Below are 26,452 nucleotides of genomic sequence, written 5' to 3' on the forward strand. Positions count from 1 at the left end.
TATCGGGTTGCTTGTTAGTCGTCATTTTCCCAGACAGTCCATTGCTCTTTTGGGACTCCATTCATTCATTCATTCATTCATTCATTCATTCATTCATTCATTCAGTAATGAACACCTCACCATTGTAGGGGTGGGGGTACAACTGTGGGGCAAAAAGCAACTTGCCCACAAAGGGGTTAACATTTATTTGCTGGGGGAAGACAAACTTTGAGCAAATAATTTCATTAACACACACACACACACACACACCCCTAAACTGAGATAAAGTCAATGAAATAAACATACAGGGTGTGGTTCAGAATTATAATGCAGATATCTCATGTAAATAGAAGGTTGTCTGAGGAAGTAATTAAAGTCCATGATGGAGGAGAGTGGAGTGCCTAGGTCACACCCTGGGAGAGGAACACACAGGTAGCAGGGATTGCCATGTGCCGAGGTCCTGAAACAAGAGAAATCTTGGTGCATGCACAGAAGCTGGAAGAAGGCTGGTGTGTGACAGAAGACAGTGAGAAAGGAAGAGGTGTGGGCAACAGGGCAGGAGGTATAGTCAGGGCCAACCACACTGTGTGGAGCCTTCAAACCATATGGAAAATTCTAGATTATAATTTAAATGAATTAGAAAAGCAGTTTGAACACTCTTCACTATCTTGGCTGCTTTTTTTTCTACATATATTCCAATTTCTTAGCATCTCTAAAAGTGGATAACATGCTCAGATGTGATCTTTCTAGTACAGATTTCAATGGAACTGCTGACTGAGACATTATTCTTTAAAACAGGTAGAAGTTGCAATTAAATTTTTAAACTTCTTTTAATTGAAGTAGATATACAATATTATATTGGTTTCAGTTGTATAATATAGCAATTCAACTATTAAATACATTATAAAATGCTCACCATGGTAAGTGTAGCTACCATCTGTCATCAAAGATATTACAATATTATTGACTACATTTCCTATTCTGTACTTTTCTCCCCCATGATTTATTTATTAATAATTGGAAGTTTGTGCCTCTTTATCCCCTTCACCTATTTCGCCCTTCTCCCAAACGCCCTTTGCTATGGCAACTACAAGCTGTTCTCTGTATTTATGAGTTTGTTTTGTTTGTCCATTTGTTTTTTTTAGAGTTCACATATAAATAAAATCATATGGTATTTGTCCTTCTCTGTCTGACTTATTTTACTTAGCATAACATCAAGTTCATTTTGTCACAAATGGCAAGATTTCAATCCTTTTTATGGCTCAATGCAATTGACTTTTACACTCAGGTCCTCATTCAACAAAACAGAAAACAACTTTTTTTTCAGATGAACTACTGACAAATCATTTCTCCCCCACACTTATGTAATTGACTGTTTCTATAACCAAAATGTAAGACACTATATATATGCTAAATCGAAAACATTTTCTTTGGGAAAAATTCAAATTAATAGTGTATGTAACATCTCATTTTTTACTCTATCTTAACCTGGGATGATGTTTTTTGTAATATTTATAAACTCCCTCCCTCTAAAGCTTCCTTATTAGGACTCCAGCTTAAAAGAACTTACCTTCTACAATATCCCTCTTGTAATCACTGTCATTGTCACTATCCGTTGGCCGGTAATAGATATAAAATCCTTGAATAGGAGTGTTATTGTTACTTGATGGAATGTACTAAAAAACAGAAACAAAGACTTGTCAAAGACAAAAATAAATGTAACTTCATATCCATTTAGATCGATTTATCTGTGTGGCAATATTCTTCCATCTTCATTTTGCAAACATCCTTGATGGCAATTTTTAATTTAACTAAAAGGTATTCACAGGTATTAAGAGCATTTAGATTACTGCAGGGCTAAACAAAAACAAAGCAACATATTTCATAAGGTTCAATGGCATAAATGTACATTTGGTTCAAAATGAATAAATCATGAAATGGCAATTAAGTGAACACTTGCATGAGATGTAAGGAGGCAACAATTTTATTTGTAATGATGCCCCATTTATATGTGCTTTTAGACAAATATCTGTACCGTGCAATGTACCCTCACTTTAAAGTTAAAAATTTTGCTGTTCATGATATTGTATCATGAGAATTATTAAATTAACACCACCAAACCAGAAACCTTCGCGTAAGAGCTGTTGTACTTACCGTCCACTTCAGCATGATCTGAGTGTCACTGACAGCTTCTGTATATGCAATGTGGGGTCCAGCTATTGGACGGTTAGAAAAGCGACTGGGGAACCCAGCCACCTGATAAGGCCGAGATGCCGAACTCCGAAAGCTCTCACCATAATGGTTGATAGCAATGACCCTAAATTTGTATGTTGAACCTTTTGAGGGGGGGAGAAAATGGAATTTTTAAAAAGCTGTAATAAGACAACTGAAGGTACAATATTCAAAAATGACAGTCATGCTTACGTATCAATCTTACACAGCAAAAACAAACTCGAAAGCCTGGTATGGTAAATAGACTTGAACCCACTTGCCAACTTCTACCAACTGGCAGTGGCTGTTCAATGCACTGTGCTCAGGCTCCCAAGACCCTATCAGGAGTCACTGCGAGAGAAGGCCGTCAAGGGTCAGTGATGTCCGTCATGGACGGGGGCAGATGGAAAGCAAGGGAGAGCACATTTACATTTTTTAACAACCTTTTCTGAAGTCATACCCACAGTATTAGTTGAAATGTGTGTGCTTAAAACTAGGTTCTTTTCCCTTTGAAAGAAACAACTGAAGTGAAGTTTAATATGGTGAATACACTTATGAAGAGGCACTGTGTGGCTGACAGCAGATGTTATTCTCATTTCACCAATAATAGAATAAGAGGGAGCAGATTTAAACCAAAACAGAAGATATATATTTGTCTTACATACTAAGAACTTAAAAGACTCTTAGTATTGTGAGTTTCTAAAAATCTGAATCTAAAGAATAAATTAGACTCCTAAAGCAAGTTTCTTAAGAGTTTAAAAACAACCATTGGGCTTCTGAGGACAGTGTTTTCTGTTTGTAAAATGTTACTTAGCTTCACCTACATTTAAAACTGTCACATTGTCCCAACTCCCCACCTCCACGTTCCTAAGCTCCTCATGTTACCTGTTTAGACAAGCACAGGCATCTGCTACTAAAGTACATTTAAAAGTCCATAAACAAAAATGGTCATGAAACCTAAACAAATAAAAGAAAGTTTATTACTGCTTTTCTCTTTTACGGTTTACTTTCTTTCATATAGCCTCAAGATCCTGGAGGTGGGGGGCTTCCTCTGCTGAAACAAAATTTACAAACAGGGAAGGGCTAAGTGTCCCCTGTCTGTAGGACTAACCACTGAGTATAACTATGCCGAGATTCATCATTAGATCAAACAATTTCAGTCAAATAACAGGCAACTTTTCTTTTAAAATATCTTCATCGCAAAACACATACACATGTATACCCACAAAGAAGTCACCAAAACACTGTTTCTACTTATTTGCCAATAGAAATCATCTAAAACCCAGAAATAAAGATTGGGTTAAGTAAATCATGGTATACCTATGTGATAAATAAACATAAAAACTGAGTTTCTGGAGAATTTTTACTGATATTGGAAAATGCATATATATCATATGGGGCAAAGGGGATCATAAAATAATGTTTATAACATGGCCCCAGTCTGTATTAAAAAGAGAAAAAAGGCTAAAAGGAAATATACCAAAATGTAAACAATGGTTATCTCTGGACAGGTGGCTTTCAGTTGATGTATTCTTTTCTTAATAGTTTACTTTCTAATTTTTATACAATCACCTCACGTTAAGAACTAGACAATTACAAGGTTATTAAAAATATGCAACAGAAGTGAGCACTGGCAGTGAAAAAAAGGAAATGTTTGACTATTACTACCTGGCTGTAAACTACGAACTTCCACAGACAGTTTGGAAGGCGGGATATCCTCAGCTGCCACCAGCCAATCACTAGTCCTCATCCGCTTGTACTCGACCTTGAAGGCGGTGATGGGAGAGCCCCCATTTGCCCGAGGAATCCAGGTGACATAGACGGACGTCTCCGATGCGGTGGAGACAGTAGGCCGGTCGGGTGCCTCTGGAACTAAAGATGGAACATTCATTTCAATAACCCACGGGGTCAGAGACAGAAATATCTCAAACTAAAAGGGGCAAATCCTAAACATGTTTTTTTAAATATTCTTCACCAACTTTTTTGCCAGAGTTAGTGATATTATGACTGTCTTCCTGGCCCCTGTTAAAATCTAGTGGGCAATGCAATGGCCAAAATACTGGAAATAAATGGAAGGAAAAGTAAAATAACCTATAACCTGATAATGAGTTCTGAAAACCTGAAAGTGAATGAGTGTGGTAACTATGGCCATGCTGTTTTGGATTCCTGACTAAAACAACGTATAATTATGTATTATTTGGTGCTTCAAGTCTGACTGTAGTTATAATTTATAGCAAATGGTCAAAATTATATGTTATCTTACTTGGTTTTCTTTATCCATCCAAGCTATATAAAATATATTCAGCAAACAACCTGCAGATTATATTAATTATTACTATTACATCCTGTCTTAACACACCTCAAGAAATGCAACTCTAAAAAACAAAGTGCAAGCGGAAAATAGAGATAAAATTTAAGTAATAAAATCAATGCTGATAATAATGGGAAGAGAGAATGTTGCTCAGGATGAAAGCAAGAAGACAGGCTATGTCATTAAAGAAAAGTGCCCCCAGAAAATAGGTGACCTACATGACCACGTAGAAAAAGGGGGTCAGAGCGCTCACGTCTGGCAGTCTTCAGTTAGCACTGCCAAAGGGAAGGGATGTCCTAAGCCACCAAGAAGATGGTCCACAGTCAGTGGCAGGTGGAAACACCAGGAGTAAATTCATCAGCCACTTAAACCATGTACCTAATTCTTCTTGCTGACCCAGCGATCTGTGTTTATAACTGGCTTCCCACTTGGTTCCCACAAGGAAAGAACGCCAACAGTAACAATCCGGTTGGGATGACAGTTATGACACAAAATCGTAAGCCGCCTTTCTGGGTCCTATGAAGCATGTGTGAATTTTGTCAAAGTGAGCTGGTGCCCAAGAGACTGACTACCTTTCAGCAAGCTAACAATCAAGTGTCTCAAGCTGAACGAGGGGGACCCGCTCTGGGCCGTGGTGCCATCACTCGGCGAGGCCGCCAAGGGAGCCCCATCTCCGTCCAGCCTGCATCCCCCTCCTCAGCAACGCCCCTCCACCTCAACGCCTCCTTAACCCGAATACGTACGAGAGAACAAAGTAATGTTGCGTATGGTATCTGCATGGAGAAAATTGTGCCATTTTAAAAACAAATTGCTTAATGGATAAAAAGAGGAATATATTCAAAGCAGGGAACTTTGAGTGATACTTACTGTATTCCTTTCAAGTTAGAGAGCAATGGAAACAGAATGAATAGAAATGTTAGTGAATCTCTCTTTAAAAACTAGGAAACCAAAAACTCCCTTATGCTCATTCATATGAAGTTAAAACTCATCACAGAACACCACCGATCAGATAAAGAAAGAAAGCTATTGGGGAAAAATATCTCTACAGAGAAGAATATCTCCAATATCTGAAAGAAATAATGTGCAGCCCTTAAGAGATGAAGAAACTGCTTAGAGTTTAAAATATCTGCATTTGAATAGCAGTTCCACCACTTTCTGGATGATGGGAGGCAAACTTTCTGGGTCTCAGTTTTCTGATTTGTAAAGTAGATGCTACCTTCCTCATTGAATTGTTTGTGAAGATGATTATTCAATCACTTCTTATAGTTAACTCTGCTTGGATAACACTACGCTCACGACTTCCAGATGAATCCCTAATTTCCACCTAGAACCTCTTATTGCCTCACAGAAAAGGGTCCCCAGCTGCCCACGCCCACATCACCATCTCTGCCCTCATTCACTGGAATCAATCCCCTGGATCTGTCACCTGTGTACTCCCTCCTCATCCACACTGCCACTAGCCTTATTTCTCTAGCCCCCTCTTCTGCTTTAAGGTTCTCTGTAGGTTTCAGGGAAAAATGAAATTTTTAAGTACATCATACACAAGGCAACCACCTGCCTCCCCCACTCTAGTGTCATTCCCCACAGCAACACTAAATAAAATCCCTAAACTCTAAATCTCTGAATGAAATAGAACATTTTATCTGTCCCTTTGCACAAGGAGCAGTCTTTGCCTAGAATCTCTTGTCCTGTTTCTTCATCCAGCTATTGCATTCTTGTTTTGAGGCTTAACTTGGGGAGCTTCCCTTACCTGTATCACATGGGTGATTTCGATATTCCTCTTGTGAACCCCAAGCACCTGGGGTAGAATCGCAGGCAAACTGAATCAAAATCACTGCTCCGGGTTAATCTGTCTACATTATTCAACACACCGTTTACTGGATTACTTGTCTCTATCACCCACTCTATGGCAAACTTCTTGAAGGCAAGATTTATTTGATCTGTTCTGCTCTGGCGTTTAATACAGTGCCTACCACAGTGCTAAATAAGTCTGAGGCTTTTGTTTTCAGATGTCAGTTCTATTCATATAAGGTTGATACTCATAAAAGTAATCTGCTTAAGGTAGTGGAAGTGTTCCTGACAGGTAAAAGGACTCAGGCAGAAGCAGCTCATGACACTGAAGAGGCAGAGGTGCTCCTGAGAGGCATTCAGTGTTATGACCTGCTTTTGTCTGAGACAAATTCATGGAAGACTGTAACGTAGGGAAGAGAAGCTTGCAAATTCTTAAAAGCTCAGCAAAGAAAGTTTACGCCTACCCTGGATGTCCGGCGAACACCTGTTAGCACAATCACCTGTGCTCTAACTATAGAGTTGACAAGTGTGAAATTTAAATACTAAAAAGAAAGCTTTTGAAAAATTTACTGCTACAACAGCTAAAATCCATAAGGCTGACAAGATACAGTGATAAAACTGAGTATGACATGCAACCATCATTCAGAAAACTAAATCTTATTATAGGTGCCACCATACATTTTGATAACTTAACAAAAAAAAAAAAAAAAGATTTTCAGAGTACGAAATATAAATTTGGCTTACTTGCCAGAGAGATGACAGAAAAATCTTTTTTTTTGAGTTATAAAAACATAGTACCAGAACATTTTGAATCTGAGTTTATTACCTTAAATGCCAATCATAACACTGAGTTATCAAAATTTGAATACAGGACATTAAAAAATGATTGAAACAGGACCTTTAGAAAAGAGTATATATGGTAGGATATAATCTGAACAATAAACAAACACCACGTTGCATTCCATCCCCCAGATAATCTGAAACAGATCAGTTATATTTGTAAACAGAGAGAATGAATAAAATGAAGATTTTTCTCTTTACCTCCACTATGCCTAGAGGAATCTGTAAGCACCACTCCAAAGCTGTCTGCAGCCTCTGAAACAACAGGGCGCTTAGGAATGCCCATGGGCGGAGAGGATACCTGGGTGTTTTTTGAGGATGTTGTTTTCTCTAGAAAGGTTAAAAAAAACCACTAATATAAGTTTTTTAAAGTAGGATAAGATACTGTGAAACACAACTAGTACATTATTATAAATACAGGCTTTTCTGCTACAGTGTCTAAATTTAAAACCTACATTATAATCTCAGCTAATCTGAGAAACTGACTTAAAAAGGTGCTTTGTTTTTTCCCAGCACCTTTAAGGGAAAACTGTTTCTTTCTTCATCAGGCTAACATAAATTTACACAGAAAAAACAACACAGGTAAAAAAAAAAGCCAAATGGCTGTTGGCAAACTATTCAGCCATTTTTCTTTTTATTGCACCTAGTCCTTCATTCTAAAATATCAAATTCATTATTAAAGAGCTTCAGTTAATGGGAAAATTGTCATATATTGTTTAAAAAATTTTTAAAGCATAAAGTGAAATTGGGTGATTATTTAAAAACTCAAATACATTCTTATTACATAGTATTTATAGGTCAGACTCTATAAACTAATGAATAATCATGAAAGTTAACTCCAAATACATTTCAAAAAGAAATACTCATATAATTTTTCTGGTCAGGCTCAGTAATTAAAGAGCTTTTTTCAAAAGCCAATAGATAATTTCTTAATCATCATACCACCTCTCATTATCATATCAATACTAAATTACCTTTCCACCCAATCCCATCTCTACTCATTGCAATCTTTTTGTTCATTTGTGCCCCAAGCTGTGATGGCAACTTTCAATCAAACCCACCCTCACAAGCTACTCCACAGAAAGAATGCCTTTCTTTTGCAGCATTTTCTAAGTCTTTCCTAGTACTGGTCCACTAGGATGGACCTCGTCTTCACCATCTTTGTTTTCCCTGCATCACCTACTCTAATGTCTTACACATCACAAGCTCTCAAAAACATCTGTGGAATAGTGCATGGAATGGAATAACACAAGCATCCAAATGTGGCCAAAAAGGTTCTATAATAGACTTATTTAATGAATTTAGATATGTAAGAATCTCTACTACCTAAAGGACACTTACTAATAAAGTGACATCTAGACAGCCAGCTCATTCCTCTTAAGGAAATTACACTCACCTTTGCTAGTTCGAAAGGTAAGCATGGCAGGTTGTCCTTCACCCGCTGCGCTTCTTGCTACCATCAAAACTTCATAGAGACTAGACGGCTCCAGTTCTGTCAAGTGGAGCTCATTTTCACTTCCCGGGACGCGAACTGTGTGCCAACTTCCTACCACACCAACACCATCATCTAGCTGCTCGAGAGAAAAGAAGCCATTTAAAGAAGGAGATAAAGGCAGAAAACCTTCCATTTAAATTTGATGAAAACCAGAGATCATTCAATTCTAGATTAACTTTGGAAGTGATATCCCATTGTAAGTAAAAAAGACACAGTATTTCTTCACATTAACATAGGGAGATGTGTAGCAAGAATTTAGGAATTCTTATTCTGAAAAGACTCCTGGCTCCAGGATTTACCACTAACTTAGGCCTCAAGCAAGTTATTTGATATCCCAGAGATGTTTACTTTACTTATCATGGAAACAATATTTCTTTCTTACTAAGCTAATGGGAGAATAAAATAGGTATATAATAATACGTATTAATGATAGTATGCAATATACAAAATAAATACATAAATTAGAATATCCATTATATATGTTTATGTGTATATGCATTATATAGTTCTAGCAGTTTTGCTTCATGTCTTGACACTATTATGTGCTGAAGGAATAAAAAGAGATCCAACCCGTGTCCTGGTTAATGGAACCAAGAGACAAGAGCACATGGAAGTTTTCATGTGGGGAAGGATATCAGCACAACTTTCATCATCTAGAATCATCACGTTAGAAACAGTGACTAAACTTCCAAATATCACTCTGTTAATTTTTTCAGATATTAAAAATGTTAAATGATACCAAAATGTTTTGAACAAAGAAAATGATTTTAAGTAAGAATGCATCTCTTCCTTGTATTAATTTACTAGTTTCATTAAACAAAGGAGATTTTTTTGATTTTGCCTTAATTACAGGCCTCTGGAGAGAAAACATTTTCTGAAAAGTCAACTGAGAGGATCAAGGTTCACCATAATGACCAGACAATGTAAGATTCTAATACAATTCAGAAAACAACTTGAAAGGAAAACAATTGTCAGAGGTTATGCCAGAGGATGTTGTTCGAACAGTTGTTTCAAAAAAGAATCTGCTTTATTTGCCAAATAAGCTATATCCTACTGTCTTAGAGAGGGGAGGAATGACTTTTTAAAAAGTGGTTTGTAAAGCTTTAGACCCAGAGGGTTAAAATGTTTGATAAAAGATGGTAAGAAGTCACTTAGGTTCTTAGAATCCCTATCTGGGGAGAAACTATACTTCATTCTTACTGCTTTTATAAGACTAATAAACCCAGCGTGATCGCAGAGGCATCTCTCCCAACTTCATCCTCCCAGAACACTCTTGTTCTGTTTCCTGCTACTCCCCAAATGTAGAAGACAAGATGCATGTGTTACACATACAGCATCAAGGGGTGAGAAGAGAAAGTGATACAAAAGAAGACATTACCTTCCGATACTTTACAAAATAGGCATTGATGGGCAGCCCGCCGTCCTTCCCCGCCCGCCAGACCAGGCTGTATGTATCCGGTGTGTGGGTCTGCGGAGGGCTCAGAATGATGGGGGCATCAGGGACAGAGGCACCGCTGGCGTTTTTCTCTAATGATGATCCCACTGCCCTGGGATGCTCCTTCACGGGAGATGAGCTCGATGACGCAATTTCTGAACTGCCTCTTTCATCATTCTGAGTGGGACTGGAAGGTGTGACTGTTTCTGCTTTTGTATTTGCTTCAAAAGGAACTGCAGAGAAAGGGAGAAAGAGCATGTATGAGGAGACAGCTTGAAGAAATTCATTACTTCGGAGTCTTTTATCTGGTGCTCTAACTGCTCACACTGATACTCTTGGCACAGAAATGTCACATGTAACATTTCGATTTATAATCCATGGAAACAGCTAACCTCCAGTAGCAATCTCTTATTCATGAAGAAGCAAATTAATTGTTCGAAAAATCAGTTATATGATGCAATAGTTAGTGGCTCAAAGGATGCTATTTTTTTCTTGTGCAACACTAGTCTTCCCTCTTTTACAACAATTTGCTTCAGTAGTTTAACCTTAGAAGATTTTTAAGTTGGAGAACATGGAAGTTTAACTCTAGTTGGTATATGAAACACAGTGAGCAATACATTCCCTTGGGAACAAGAAGAACTAAACAGTAATGTTCAAGAGTTAGGCTATTACCGACTGGGTGTCCAGTCTTCAAAGACACCTCAGTACTCACACCCTTGGCCGGACCCCTCCCAAGCTGACTCAGAGGTGGCCCTGTGACTCACTTTAACCAATGGAAGGTGGAAGGGAGGTTATGCTCTTCCAGGCCTAAACCTTAAGAAGACTTGGTACACGTCTAATTTGTGCTGCCCTACACAGAGTCCAAGCTAGCCCTGTGGAGAGACTACATGGGGAGAAAGACACACAGACAGATGTGATTCCAGCCCTCACAAAGGTGCCACACGTGTGAGGGAAGCTGCTGTGGCTGTGCCAACCCCAGGTGTGATCACAATGGCAAAAGAGGGCCCGAGCAAGGCCAGAATGGTCTGGGGTCCGGCTGCACCTAACTACCCCACGAATTGTAGGAGATAACAAAGGGCTGTTGTTTTAATCATTAATCTTCAGGGTGGTTATGCAGCAACAGATAAGTAAAATATTCACACTGCCCAAGGAAAACAATCTACATTCAAGAGGAAAAATATGACACTAAATTAGCAAAGATAAGAAAGAATATGCTTATTTCCAAACGAGAGCTCCTTTTGGATAGAACTGAAGTTTGGCTTAAGAAATTGCCAATCTAAAGGAAGATAAACCAAGCAGACAGACTTAATATTTACTACTAAGAGCACACAGAATATACAGAGGAAGGTAAAAATAATTTATTTGGCACTAAAAAAATTAATAGGTTGCATAGACCCAAAAAAAATTTACTGAGCACATATTATATGTGCCACACATTGTCCTAGACATTTAATAAACATAATCTCATTTAATTCTCAAAATGACATTTCAGGTAAACAGCAATCCTCCCACTTTACAGATGAAATCAGGGCTCTGAGAGATGAAGTAACAACAGCTGGCAGAAGAATGTTGGTGGCTCTGCCATGAAACAAGTGAGAAAACAATTTCTGAAAACAAATAAAATATAAGAATTGACAGCTTGGTTTCTCTAACATGCTATTAATACTGGCAACGAAAAAGTCTCCTATTTTTGACTACTTTTGTGTAGGAAAGGGAGCAGAGCAAACAGCGCTAAGAGTTTCTTTTCCACAATGAGGTCAGATTCCTGGTAAAAAGGTGTGTATATTTTCAGGAGAACTACTGTCGTTTAATAGAGACAGAACCAGCCAAACCCAGGACTAACAGTGAAAGGTCAGTTCTCTGTTTGCTTAAAAGACAGAAAAGGTGTCCCAGAAGCATCTTCCATCTAAGAAAACAAGAAGGTAGTGAGAAATAATACAGAAGAAAACGAATGAAGTTCACTGACACAATTTCAAAATATTGTTCCTGGAACAGCCATGTTTATCTAGTGAGTCAGAGTGCGGGCTGGGTGTAAAGGGTGTGATCTGGTGCCTGCTAATGCAGACATGGACTCTAGCAAGTGAGGGTAATTAGTTGTGGCTTAAGATAGTGGAGAAGGACCTTTTTATCATTAGTAGTTTCACGGGCCCTCTGGGCTGGTTACCACTAGGAAGCGGTAGCTGGCTGGATGAGAGTTTAAATACCACATGCTTCGGTTTATACAGAGGCATGAGAAAAATTTTATGCCACAGTCTGTGTCTATTGTGTGAGTATCAAAATTTAACTTGCTATGCAGGATGCAGTAAGACTTTTATTAAATATTTAATAACTTTTATTAAAAGGGGGTTCAATAAATTCTCCATTCCCAATAACTAGACACAATTTATAAGGCCTTCACAGAACTTTCAAGGATTTCGCATATATTATCTCAATTTTTCTTCAAAACTCTGAAATGATCAGAAGAGACATCCAGAAATTTTAAAGGTAGACTTTTTCTGAATTGGAAAAGAGATTGATAAAACACTAGTTCTCTACGTACTATAACTATGGCAACATAAATCCTGTAATAGATCTATCAAAGTTGTGACCACTTATCTGGGCAATCCTCACCCCAAACTCTTTAGGAAACCCAGGTCGGCTCCCTTTATAGTTTTGAAGAGTTACAGCTCACTCTACAAATATTTGTACACCCAAGGCCTCAAAACCCAATGTCTCTGGAAAGAAAAAGGGCGGGGGGTGTGGGGAGAGTCATCTCTCTCATTGACTTCACTTTCTTCCCTTCACAATAAACAAAGAAAAGGCTGTCAGCATGCTAGAATTTAATAAGGCTCAGATTCTTGGGGAAAGAAGTGGGTTGTTATGTACTGTTCTGAGCATAATAATCTCGGCTGGAAATCTTAATAATTATTATAGAGCATGAAAAAGAGGCAACACAGGACCACTTATGTAGGATGTAGGTGATGGAGTTCCTAGACATAAGAATGGTATTTACCAAGACATAAAATCCTGGAGGGGATGGATCTTAAAGAGCTAAGCTAAACAAGTTAGCTTACGCATCTTCTAAGGGCTTCAGATCTCTCATGTAGTTAGACACTTAGACAAAACATCTAGTTGTGTTAGCTACATGACATCTACGGCATTCTCTACCCTTTCTTTAATAATCATGTCAGCAAAGTGCTCCCCAAATCAGCACCTGCACTACACCTGTCTTACAGCTAGCGATTTGGAGCATAGCCACTCTTATTTTTGCTTGGCAGAATAGATATATAAAAACACACACAAGTATGCATACACACACATATTCATATATATGTATAAATTTATACAACACTCAACTATTTTCCTTATTTGAGAATTCTTAAGGTTATTAAAATCAGTTAGTTTTCCTTCCCTAACCACCACATAAGTGTAATTTAAGAACATATAGTAACCATTATAACCTATTACTTAGTATTTGTTGAAGGCTTTCTATTGCCAGACACCACTTAAACCACTTTACGTGTATTAACTCTTAGAGTTCTCACATTAGCCCTACGAGTAGGGCACCTTCAACACCCCTGTTACACAGATGAGGCACAAGGCACAGATGAGTTCAGCGACTTGCCCTGGGCTACAAAGCTCATAAGCGGCAGAGCCAGGATCCTAACACTGCCCACATGCTGCACCTCCACACCATTCCCACTTCTGGCATTCACGGAGTAACATAAGAACATACGTGGAAGTCACTGGCCTTCCCCACTTCTCTTCCTGCCTCCAGCTTCATTCAGAGCTAGACAATCCTTGTGTGCATGTGAATGGAAATCCAGGGCGTACACCCAACCTCTGTGTGCTTCACCATTACTCCTCGGCAAAAGACCACCCCCTGGGCCACTCCGCTGGCTCAAGGGCACCTGCACGCTGCTGGTGTGGTCCCCACTCTGCAGGACAGGCCAGGGAAGAAGACCTGTGTGGGGCCAGACTGTGAACTAATTAGAGCAGGGAATTCTGGGGCCACAGGCCTGTTGCAGAGAAGGTGGAGCGTGGACTCCAGGTTCTGAGCAAGCACAGCCCTTTGTCCCCGCGGACTCTTTGACCTGAGGAGCTGAGGGCCCAGAGAGAAAGAGCCCCCTGAAGCCCTCTAAAGAGAGGCCCAAGCAGAGACCTCAGTCGCCGAGACTAAGGTCAGTGCCGCCCTTCGATGCTCTGCCTCTCACAGAACAAACAGAGCAACGGTCTCCACTCAGCCGACTACCTGCTGGGGAACGCTGCTCTAAATGCCCACTGATGTCAGGTTTGAAGGCGAAGTACACCAAATCTGAATTACTTTTAATATGGATATCCTATGTACCAATATTTCAAAAATTAAAGTTTTTATAATTAAAGTTTTTAAGTCATCATCACCAAAAGTCAGAAAAATATGAAGAACTAATACTGCATAATTCACAAACACAATGCAAGTTGTCACAGGCACAGTAGTACAGCACAAAGAATACAGTTAATGATTCTGCAACATCTTACTACATTGATAGATAGTAACCACACTAGAGGGCTGAGGACTTAATAATACAGGAGACTGTTGGACCACTGTGTTGTATAATTGAAACAAATATAAGACTGTATAACAATGATACTCTAATAAGGAAAAAAAAGAATATGGTAAATCCTATTAGAAAATAACTTAGTAAAAAGAGGGAAATAGACATGCAGGTATTATTTGATGGTATCATGACTACTTTTCTCAATGAAAGCCAAGGCTGTAGACTCTGGATACTGTACTTAGCAAAGGTTCACCTGAAAAATGTCTGCAATGACATTTTCAGTAGCTTAGAAAACCAAAACCAAAGCATTAATCACAAAAAGAGGTCATACCTTTGAGAGCTTTCTACATGGCAACTACAAGCTTAACAAACACATGAGAAACAGAGAGTAAGGTTCATCTGGTTGATACTAAGATCAAATACCAATAACTACAGTTCTACATTTCACTGTTGCTGGAAGAAACATATATTAGAGATTGCTGGATTTATTAAAATGACATACTTCAGAGCACTCTGTCCCCTACTATCAGAGGAAACTCTTTGCCTGAGAAAAAATCCTAAAGGCAACTCACCAACTGTGAGGATTGCTTCTGACTGTGTGGTGCCATGTTCATTTGTAGCTTCGCAGGTGTACTTCCCAGCATGTTCTTGAGTAACAGTCTGAATATAGAGAGAGCTTGCGCCAGCTCTGGACATGATGAAGTACACAGGCTCCAGGTCAGAACCCCCGGGTCTTAAAAGGTGTGATTTTCGGGATTTAGATCTAAGGACTTGAGACGGATGGCTGGTTATCAACCCATGCCGGTCATACCAACGAATGACTGGAACTGGTACTCCAGTGGCATTGCAGGACAAAGTCACAAAGTCTCCATCTACCACCTTCACATTCGCTGGCACTGTAAATATAACCGGCTTGAGTCCGCTGTCTATTAAAAGAGTAATTCACATACAAGAAATTAAGACCATCATAGTGTCTACAATGCAAAATAATTTCACCCCGTTGCATAAATGTTCTCAATGTTGTGGGCAAGTAGCAGTCTTAGAAACATCTTTTACACATGTGTTTCTAAACAATGTTTTCTTTTATTAAAGTATAATTGACATGTAACACTCCATTAGTTTCAGGTGTACAACATAATGATTTGAAATTTGCATACATTATGATCACCACAGTAAGTGTAGTTACCATCCTCTAAACAGTGCTTTACATGCAGAACAGTGTGGAGAACACATATATTCACTGAAACAATAGCCACAAACAAGTAGTGACACAGTAATGACAGTAATGATCAGAACAAAGATCCCTTCTTGTTAGTTCCCTTTTCAACTTTCCTCTGGTGAAACTCAGTAAAAAGTAGAAGTTTCCAAGCTGTGGGCTCCTAGACACTTCCTACTGAGATTTCCTGTCCTTTGGAAAGAGAGGAAGGAATGCACATAAAGGAATCTGTTGAGAACTTTCCAAAAGGTGTCCTGTACACATTTGAGCACTGACACATAGAACATGTGAAGCCAGAACCTCAGACTTTAACATGAAAAAGGTGTGAAATACTATAAAACTAAATATTTCTTCAGGAAAATAGTCAATTTGGGGGGTAGGGGGAATATAATTATAAAAAGCATGGGAGAAAATCCTGTTCTGAGTAAAAGTTGATGAGCATAGTTCAAACCACATAGATGAACAACATTTTTGTTTCTAAGCTAAAGTGGCACCAACTCATTGGTCCCAGGGATTTTCTGGAACTACTTTTAAAGGCGCCAACAATGGAATCTTGATTACAAATGACTTCTTCTGCATCACATCTTCATTTTCTATATAATTCCTGCCCTTACCTTTATTATCTCCTTTCTTCTGCTTTCTTTAAATCTAATCTGTTATTTTACTTAGCTCACTAATTTTCAGTGTTACTGGTTTTCTTTTATAAGCATTTGAGACTACAAATTTCCTTCTAAGTTCCATTTTTGCTATGTCCCACACAATATGATCTGCATTTCCACTATTCAAAGTATTTAAAATTTCCATTATGATTTTTTGACCCAGCTATTGAGAAGTATAATTTTAAACTTCCAAATCCATACCAGTTAAGAATTATTTTGTATTATTAGCTACTAAATGAACTACATCAAGGTCAGACAGTCTGCATCAGACTGACTCTTTGAAATCGAAACTATTTATATCTCATAGGCAAAAGGTTAATTTCCCTAATACATGAATTCCTATCAATAAGAAAAAAGACCAACAAACTAATTTTTTAAATGGTCAAAAGACAATAAACAAGACACAGGAAAGCAAATTCAAATGGCTCATAAACATAGGAAAAAAGGCCCAACTTCACTCAACAATAATAGAAATATAGATCAAAAGGTACTTCTTTTAACCTATCAGATTGGCAAAGAGTTAAAAAAAAAATGACAACAGACTGCCTTGGTGAGGATATGAGGAAACAGGCAGTTACACATCGCTGGTGGGAGTGTAAACTGGTAAGTTTGGAGAGCAACTTGTGCTATCTATCAGAGTTACTAATGCATATATGCTTCTCTTCAGCACATTTATTTCTCAGAATTTATTTTACAGATATTCACACATGTGCAAAATAATCTAGGTAGAAGGATATTCATTATAAAACTCCTTGTAATAGCAGAAGATCAGAAATGGCCATCAATAAGTTACTAATCAGATCAATGGAACGTCACAACTTCACAATGGAATGCTAATCAGCAGCCATTTTTAAAAAAAGAATGAAAATACTCTTTTATCTACCATTTGGAAAGATATCCAAGATGCATGTTAAGTGAAGGTAAAGAATGTTACCACATTTAAGTAAAAAAAACAGATACTGTTATTAAATGCACACACATTTTGTGTAACTAATTATATACGTACATACAAGGATATTCAAAAAACTGATAAAAGTATTAGTTCTAAAGAGAAATATGGCAGGCTGGGGACCAGGAGCAAGAAACTTTTACCATATACCTTTTAAACTATGAAGTATCTGTTGAAAAAATATTTTTAAAAACAATTTTCAATGAGTTTGATTAAATAACATTGCTTCTTCACAGTAATGCCTAACTGTAACTAGAAAGAAACATGGAAAATGAATACAGTTCTGTTATGGTGACAGGACTATTTCCATTTAGTGAAAATCATTTGTACAATAAAAGTCTACCTGTAAAGTAAAATTTCCTATGATTCCATGACCTAAAAACTTACCTTTTTCAATTTCAAGTCTCCCAGTAGATTGCGTAAATCCAATCCCATTATCTGCTGCACACTGATATAGCCCAGAATCTTCCATGGTAACACCACTGATTTTCAATCCATTCCCTGCAGTTTGATGTCGCGGTGAAGGATGAATAGGCTTTGCATTATGAAACCAGGTGCGGTTAGGGGCTGGGTTCCCATAGACTTCACAAGTAAACTGTACTGTGGCACCCAGGGGCACTGTCTGATTCTGCAGTCCTTCAGAAATTGAAGCAGGTTCTGAAAACAAAACGTACAAATTAAACTCCAGCCTTCAAGATGTACTTTTTAAATTATCACACAAGTCATATAAAATTTTCTCTCTACCAGTACAACTAGTTAAAACCGAATTGTATTGTTTACTCACATTCTCCCATCCGCTGTGGTCATCAAGAAAAAATTAGAATGTATTTTAGCTTTCCTCTAATAGGATAAGCCATATGTTACTAATATGTTATAGTCTTTTTATAGATCTCTCCACCCACTTAATTCCCGCAGCACACACACACACACATACACACACAGAGCTTCTAATTTTGGGCCTCTCTTAGCATTTATTTCAGGTGATCTGTTTGAAAGAAAGTAATACTTTCCCTGTATTTTATACTAAACAGGAGCCAAAACAGAAGAATGCTTATTCAGAAGTTAAATTCTTTTTATGGTCAATTCTGCTTTGAGGTGAGATGTATACCGGGCAAAAAAAACCCTTACTTTAGTGTAAGTCACTTTTTACCTGGACAAAATAAATAATTTATTGACATTTGTGACATATACCCAAATTAAATGATTATGCATATTTATCTAGTCTTAGTTGTCATTGAACTTTAAAGCCCACTTGCTATACATTTACATTCCCTTCAGTGTAACAAACACCAGGCCATTGCTGCAAATAAACATGTGCAAAAGGTTTATAAAAACTATGTTTGCTATGAAACCAGTTACTACATACTTTTTTCTGCTTTTCATGAAAATTTGTTTTGATAAAGGAAAACATTTTCTGCTGCTGCACATGACAGTGAAATAGTAGCTGGAAGAAAAAGAAAGGAACGGCTTTGAGATAAAGAGTATCCATAGAAATGTGGCTGAATTTAACCCAAGTCTCATGAGCCAGAGGGAAGACATTCCAAAAGAGAAAGTAAAGGGAAAAAGATTTCCTTTGAAATTACGTCTTCTAGTCAGTGCTCTGGTTTGGTTACTACTACTGGACACTACACACTGATAGGGCTGGGAATCTTCCATCCTGCTGAATTCAGTTTCTTTCCTCCATGTCATTCGAAAGAAAGAACTAGATCTGCATTACGTAGCCAGGCCAAAGGTGAGGCTCCAAAGAATATCCTAGGTGAAATGTTCTGTACCATCCAGAAATACTGCCTAGTTCAGCATTCCTTTAGAAAAATGAAGCTTGTTCTGGCCACTGGTGCAGATATTTCTACAAAGTCCCTATTTCATTTATAGTTCACAAGTAGATCTTCCATTCAAACATCAGTTCGGCCAGAAAAACAGCCTGACTTGAAAAGACCCTAATAAGGAATATCTCACCAAGTACGCGAACCATGTAAGTCACGTGTTTCATGTCTCCAGTCTTGTTTCCCACTGTGCAGGAGTAGTTTCCAGAGTCCACTGGTTCAATGCTATCTGTGGCAAGATGAGAATGCAACCTTCTCCAATTGCTTCCCAGCCCAGGGTCCCGACCGTCCTTCAGCCAGCGCACTTGAGGAGCTGGGACCCCGCTCACTACGCACTCCAGTGTTACAGGGCTATGAGAGGGAACCGCTAATGCCTGTGAAAGGGTGGGGTGAAGAATGTGAAAATCATCTGAAGAAGGGCCTGGAAAAAGAAGAGAAAGCAAAAATTACTACTGTGAACTATTCACTTCCACTTTCTTCCACAGCAAATCCGTGCATTTTCCCACCCTTTCATTTATTCTTCTTTACACTACAAGCCTATTTGGTAGCTAAATCATTTTTAGTTGAGAATTAAAATTAAAATATTTTGTGATCCTTTAAGGCTACTTCCGAATTAGCAGTTTGGAAATGCAGAATTCTCAAATTCAGGAACCACTATTTCACCATGCTCTGATTATTGGTGCTGCCTCAACTCAACGACCATAATCTAAAAATCAGCTATGACTTATCATATCCGAAAGAAAACAGATATAAACTTTTTCATAATTCACAGCCATCAATTTGACCACTACTGATATAGTTATCTTTTCTCTATAATTTCTTATTTGAGTGTAGGGCAAAGTTTTCCACATGTATTCCACTCTGCCATCTTGAATGCAATTCTAAAAAATCATTCTATTTTTAAAACATGCACAGTTCTATTCTATAATGCATTTATGCATTTAATTCTTTATAAGACTTTTTTATGATAAACAAAAGAATCTGATAGAAAAATGAATTCTCATTTCCCAAGTTTTTATGAGGAACGTTTCTGAGGATTCTTCCTAGTTACCACTATTCTCCCAAATACTTACGACTCACAAGGAGCTTTCGGCCAATGGGTTCAACTTTTAATTCATGTGTGACAGGATTAAAAGCTGCACATTTATATGATCCTTTGTCCTCTAAAGATACATTCAAAATCTGAAGATTTCCTGATGGAAGGATTAAGTAATTCTCTGAGGAAGGAAGGGAATGAAATTAGGCCTCTCTCTTAATGAAGGATGCCAATGAAAACTAATAATGGTTGATAGTCATGCTGTACATTAAAACAAAACTAACAGCAAATAAGCAACCAGGGAAAATTCATTAAACAAAATAAACAGGAAGTCAAGGTAGAAAAGAAAGAAAAAGTCAATAGTACTGAAGTAACAAAATCCGAAATCATCAGAAACAGTTGACAACAGATCACTCATTAAGAACACTGACAGCACAAGAAACACAGACCAAGATACAGTGACCACAGCTATCACCTTGGGCAAACCTCTGTACATAGCACTGACCACCTGATATTCATTCATTTCTCAACAAATACGTGTAGTGTGCCTATTTTCTGCCAGGGATGGCCAGGCACAAGTAATACAGCAACGAAGAAAGCAGACAAAGGTCCTGTACTCATGCAGCTGTCGTTCCAGTGTGGGAATGGGGGTGGCAGAGGAAAGGGTAAATAACAAACAAGCAAACAAAAATATGTTATGACACAATGTTATGGGGAGAAATGAAGCTAAATAAAGGGCAGAGAGCAACAGGCCATATTATTTCAGATGGGGCAGTAAGGGTGGTCTTCTCGGAGGTGCTAAGTAGAGACCTGAACGTATTGAGGGAGTAAACCTGGGAAGTGTCGGATCATAATCATTTCTATAATGTAACCATTTGTTCTAGTGTCTCCACTTGACTTCTGGGAAGAGAGACAATGTATCCTACGTATTGTTGTCTCCAGGGGTCCCCAGCACACACAGCTTAAGAGTAGGTTGTTTAATGATCATTTGTTCTGTGGGGGCCACTGGCTTGCCATAAGGGGTCTCACCTGTGGAATGTTTCAGCCACTTCCCCCGGATTTTATAGCGCACCTCAGCTTTGGGATTACTATCTGGTACCACGCAGCCAATGAAACCAGTATTTTTTTCTTCTGCTGTAATAACATGCTTTGTTGATGAACCAAAATCACCGAGAACTAAAATAAATAAGTAGATAAATAAATAAATGCAAATTTGAACTCTTTCCCAAAGGAAATTAAAAAACTAGAAACAACATCTGCAACAAGGCCGATTGTGGCAACTAATCCGAGTTCACTGAGCTGTGATTTTTTTAATCTCAGAAAGTAGCTGGGGTTAAGAGGTGCATGGTTGAGAGCTGGAACTAAGTCATGGCACCCTTTTCCAGAAGTCAGTGCTTCCGGGAGGCTACAAGAGAAGCAAACTGCTCTTAAAACTCTACAGACAACTATAAAGCATAATCATTCCCATTCTACCAAGATAAATCCTTTTCAGTCTAGTCCTTCAATCAAAACTCACTCGCCCTGTGCACTGTCTTTGTAAGTTACTCACATTTGCAATAAAATGGCTTATAGGAATGAACCTAAGACGTCAAAAAACAAAGCAGTACATTTGAATTATCTGAATATACTAACTAGGTCTCAATTCCTCTCAGATGAAGTTTACTACAGATGAGCCTGCCTCGAGGGGCTCTTTATTACCTCCGAGGCTGAAAGCATTCAGCAGCCTGCCACTAGGAATCCAGCCCTCCAGTGTGTGTCTTGGAGCTGTCCATGGGTCACAGCTCTACAAAAACATTTACTCTTCTCAGTTACGACAAACCCACTATTCCTGGGGAATCCAGATTTGTTCTGTAAATAGGGATGCCCTTACAAAGACGTTTTCTATTACTGGAAGCCATCACTGTTTGAAAGGCAGATGGCTCAAACTTACTAAGAAAACCACACATTCCAGATTTTCCATAAGTTCAATACTCAACATTCCTTTCTTTACAGTCAGTTATTTTTTTCCTGCTTCTTTAGCCTGGTTTCAATTAAAGAAATTAAAATCACTCAGTAATCAAAGCAAATAAAACAATTAGATATGAAAGATAAAGGACTGCATGAAATCACTGAGTGTCAAAGTAGATGACAGCTTTTTTTTGTTGACATTAAGGACTTCTAAATGCTCACAAAGACATTCAGAAGTCACATTAGAAAACTGCCCTGTGTAACAAGTCGTTTCCATGGCCTTATTACAGATGAAGACATAGGCTACACTCACAGAGGTTCAAATACATTTCCCCAAGTTTAATCACACACCAAAGTCAAGGCTGGGATGAGAACTACTGTGAATCTTATTCCAAAGCCTATGCTCTTCCCACTACAAAAAATCCAAGTAGTAATAGTAATTACAGGAAAAAGCATATATAACGGACAAAATTAAACTCACCTGCGATGGCTACTGTTGCCGGGCCACTCAAAATTGCACCGACGCTATTGTTGGCAATGCACTGGTAGCGGCCCATATGGGAGGGCTCAAGAGAAAGAATTGTCAAAGTCCCCTGATGAATCTTAATCTGTTCCACGTTTCTATCCAATCTTTTTCCATTATGCAACCATGAGATATGAGCTGTCACAGGTTTAGCAGAACAATGTAGTACTACAGGTCCACCAAGTTTCTGGACAGCAGATAGTGGCTCCGAAACAAAATAAGGTGCCAAGTCTACCAGGCAACATTTCCCATGTGCAAAAGGATAGTGGTGGGGTGGTGGTGGGGTCAGGGGATGAGAAAGGGAGATAAGGAGAGAAAGAAGAGTACATTAAATACATTTCATCTGAATTAATTACATTAATTAAATATTAATAAAAACAACTAAAGGCAACCCCTTCTTTTATCTATATATGTTATAGTTATTAATGCTTGCAAAAGTTCTAGGAACATTCTAAAGGCCCATTTACAGAAGAAAAGAGGGCCAACATGTTAACCCAGGACTTAATGATAGAGTAGAATAGATAGAATCCTTATTATATGAATCAGACAAAATACCAATTCTATAAATGCGAAATGGCAAACTGCTCTTTTAACCAAGTAGCCCTTAAGGAAGGGAAGTTAAGAATCTGAAAAGGTGAAGAAGACTTGCAATAAAAAGAATTCTAATATTACGGATTTGACTTTAAGAGTCAGTTATTCTATAAATAAAGGCTATCGTACTTCGTTACTAGTTCCCTTTAATATAAAATTATATTAAGCTTTCAAGAAATCAGAAGTAGGAAGTTGGGAAGCCACCCTGGAATACAAAGTCTATCCTTTTTTGCATGTTTAAGGCTACATAGGGTATCAATCTTAATATTTTTATTTGGTGTTTGGAATAGTTTCATTTGTTATGTCTGTTCCTTGGGAACTTGGGGGGAGGGTGGGCAGGTTCTTGCACTGAACTATCAAAATAGATCCCCCTTCTCCCCTCCAGAAAGGGGTGGGGGACAAGAATACTATTAATTTGGCAGAATAAAATACTTAAAAGAAGAAAAAAAATCAATGAATTGCTGAATCTAATTTTCCAGGACATGTAATCAGAAATGAAAATTAAGGGAAGTGCCTCTTTTGACTGAGTCTGAGGTTGTTTAGCGAAATAAAATCATTAAATCAATTTTTTGCTTACCATACCTAATGTAAGTATTTTTAACAGAGAAAATAAATGTTAATAAACATCACTGTATTTCTATAGACTTACATATAGATCTCTACACAAATCTAAAATAAGAAGAAATGTACATGGACCACATATTAGGCTTGGGCTATATATACATTAAACAATAAACACATTTTAGTTTTTCAGTAACCCAAAGAGTTAGAGAATAAATTAGACAAGGTCATGGAAGAAAGTGAGTGATCAGGGATTTGAACTGAGTTTGCTCACTCCACACTGAGTACTAATACGTGCTGATTCTATTTTCTCTTTGGTGGTATGTACTCAGCATTTTATTCCTATTGTAATTTCCAAATTCAGAAATCAAAACATGCCCTCTTATTGACAAAAAGCACTATCAGAAATACTTATTTTTAAGGCAACAAAAGGAATAAATTACAAGGACAATGATAGGAAGGCCTGTTAGTGCCTAAAGGCTCTACTAAGAGATCCTTAAATTGCTAATTACTCAAAATTTTTAAATCATTCAGCTGGCGAAACAAATCTTAGGACTTCAGAAGCCATTACTATTGGCAGAGTTTGTTTTTTATAGGATTAAGATAAGGAAGAGCTTCAGCCCAAACACTACCAACTGTTCCACTCTTACCTGAATTCACAGAAGGGCACAGAAACAGAAGCGTAACATACAGCAGTGTCTGTAAGGGCCCAGGATCCGGATGCATAGCGCCAGATTGCAGAAGCAGGCAGGACACACTTCAGGCCTTGGCTCACTGAAAGACAACCGAGAGAAGAAAGAATCTAAACCACCGAAACAGCTGAAATTGTCTATCTGCATTTATCTGGAGTTTTGAGGATGATGGTTGCCATCTTTTTTTCTTTCTTTTTTTTTTTTTTTGGTATCATTAGTCTACAATTACATGAGGAACATTATGTTTACTAGACTCCTCCCTTCACCAAGTCCCCCCTACAAACCCTATTACAGTCACTGTCCATCAGCGTAGTAAGATGCTGTAGAATCACTACTTGTCTTCTCTGTGTTGCATAGCCCTCCCCGTGCCCCACACACACATTATACATGCTAATCGTAACGCCCTCTTTCTTTCTCCCCCCCTATCCCTCCCTTCCCACCCATCCTCCCCAGTCCCTTTCCCTTTGGTAACTGTTAGTCCATTCTTGGGTTCTGTGATTCTGCTGCTGTTTTGTTCCTTCAGTTTTTTCTTTGTTCTTATACTCCACATATGAGTGAAATCATTTGGTACTTGTCTTTCTCTGCCTGGCTTATTTCACTGAGGATAATACCCTCTAGTTCCATCCATGTTGTTGCAAATGGTAGGATTTGTTTTCTTCTTATGGCTGAATAATATTCCATTGTGTATATGTACCACATCTTCTTTATCCATTCATATCTACTGATGGACACTTAGGTTGCTTCCATTTCTTGGCTATTGTAAATAGTGCTGCCATAAACATAGAGGTGCATCTGTCTTTTTCAAACTGGAGTGCTGCATTCTTAGGGTAAATTCCTAGAAGTGGAATTCCTGGGTCAAAAGGTATTTCTATTTTGAGCTTTTTGAGGAACCTCCATACTGCTTTCCACAATGGTTGAACTAGTTTACATTCCCACCAGCAGTGTAGGAGGGTTCCCCTTTCTCCACAACCTCGCCAACATTTGTTGTTGTTTGTCTTTTGGATGGTGGCGATCCTTACTGGTGTGAGGTGATACCTCATTGTAGTTTTAATTTGCATTTCTCTGATGACAAGCGATGTGGAGCATCTTTTCATGTGTCTGTTGGCCTTCTGAATTTCTTCTTTGGAGAACTGTCTGTTCAGCTCCTCTGCCCATTTTTTAATTGGATTATTTGCTTTTTGTTTGTTGAGGTGCAAGAGCTCTTTATATACTTTGGATGTCAACCCTTTATCGTATCTGTCATTTATGAATATATTCTCCCATACTGTAAGATGCCTTTTTGTTCTATTGATGGTGTCCTTTGCTGTACAGAAGCTTTTTAGCTTGATATAGTCCCACTTGTTCATTTTTGCTATTGTTTCCCTTGCCTGGGGAAATATGTTCATGAAGAAGTCGCTCATGTTTATGTCCAAGAGATTTTTGCCTATGTTTTTTTTCTAAGAGTTTTATGGTTTCATGACTTACATTCAGGTCTTTGATCGATTTCAAATTTACTTTTGTGTATGGGGTTAGACAGTGATCCAGTTTCATTCTTATATGTAGCTGTCCAGTTCTGCCAGCACCATCTGTTGAAGAGACTTTTATTTCCCCATTGTTTGTCCATGGCTCCTTTATCGAATATTAATTGACCATATATGTTTGGGTTAATGTCTGGAGTCTCTAATCTGTTCCACTGGTCTGTGGCTCTGTTCTTGTGCCAGTACCAAATTGTGTTGATTACCGTGGCTTTGTAGTAGAGCTTGAAGTTGGGGAGTGAGATCCCCCCCCACTTTGTTCTTCCTTCTCAGGACTGCTTTGGCTATTCGGGGTCTTTGGTGGTTCCATATGAATTTTGGTTGCCATCTATTTTGAACACTCTGTATAAAGGGCATCATAT

General features: G+C 38.2%; 1 protein-coding gene across 14 annotated transcripts in view; it reads right to left on the bottom strand.

Annotated features, from left to right (window-relative positions):
- Positions 1-26,452, bottom strand: part of CDON (cell adhesion associated, oncogene regulated) — a 97,578-nt gene that overhangs the window by 36,403 nt on the left and 34,723 nt on the right. For 11 of the 14 annotated variants that reach the window (XR_008993439.1, XR_008993437.1, XR_008993436.1 and 8 more), the window contains 14 exons: positions 24,535-24,658; positions 22,691-22,963; positions 21,292-21,438; positions 20,300-20,443; positions 19,360-19,647; positions 17,791-18,060; positions 15,152-15,505; positions 10,006-10,295; positions 8,529-8,706; positions 7,334-7,462; positions 6,252-6,299; positions 3,859-4,062; positions 2,134-2,315; positions 1,550-1,655 (listed from right to left, as the gene is read on the bottom strand). Coding sequence is in view for 9 of the 14 variants with exons in the window: in XM_036930031.2 (XP_036785926.2) it covers positions 1,550-1,655; positions 2,134-2,315; positions 3,859-4,062; positions 6,252-6,299; positions 7,334-7,462; positions 8,529-8,706; positions 10,006-10,295; positions 15,152-15,505; positions 17,791-18,060; positions 19,360-19,647; positions 20,300-20,443; positions 21,292-21,438; positions 22,691-22,963; positions 24,535-24,610 (2,689 nt within the window). In the remaining 5 variants the exon portion in view is untranslated. The remainder of the gene's footprint in view (positions 1-1,549; positions 1,656-2,133; positions 2,316-3,858; positions 4,063-6,251; positions 6,300-7,333; positions 7,463-8,528; positions 8,707-10,005; positions 10,296-15,151; positions 15,506-17,790; positions 18,061-19,359; positions 19,648-20,299; positions 20,444-21,291; positions 21,439-22,690; positions 22,964-24,534; positions 24,659-26,452) is intronic. The other 3 variants (XM_036930035.2, XM_036930037.2, XM_036930036.2) reach the window with 3 other exon arrangements.

Source organism: Manis pentadactyla, chromosome 13 (genome assembly GCF_030020395.1).
Source record: "Manis pentadactyla isolate mManPen7 chromosome 13, mManPen7.hap1, whole genome shotgun sequence".
Classification (NCBI taxonomy): Eukaryota; Metazoa; Chordata; class Mammalia; order Pholidota; family Manidae; genus Manis; species Manis pentadactyla.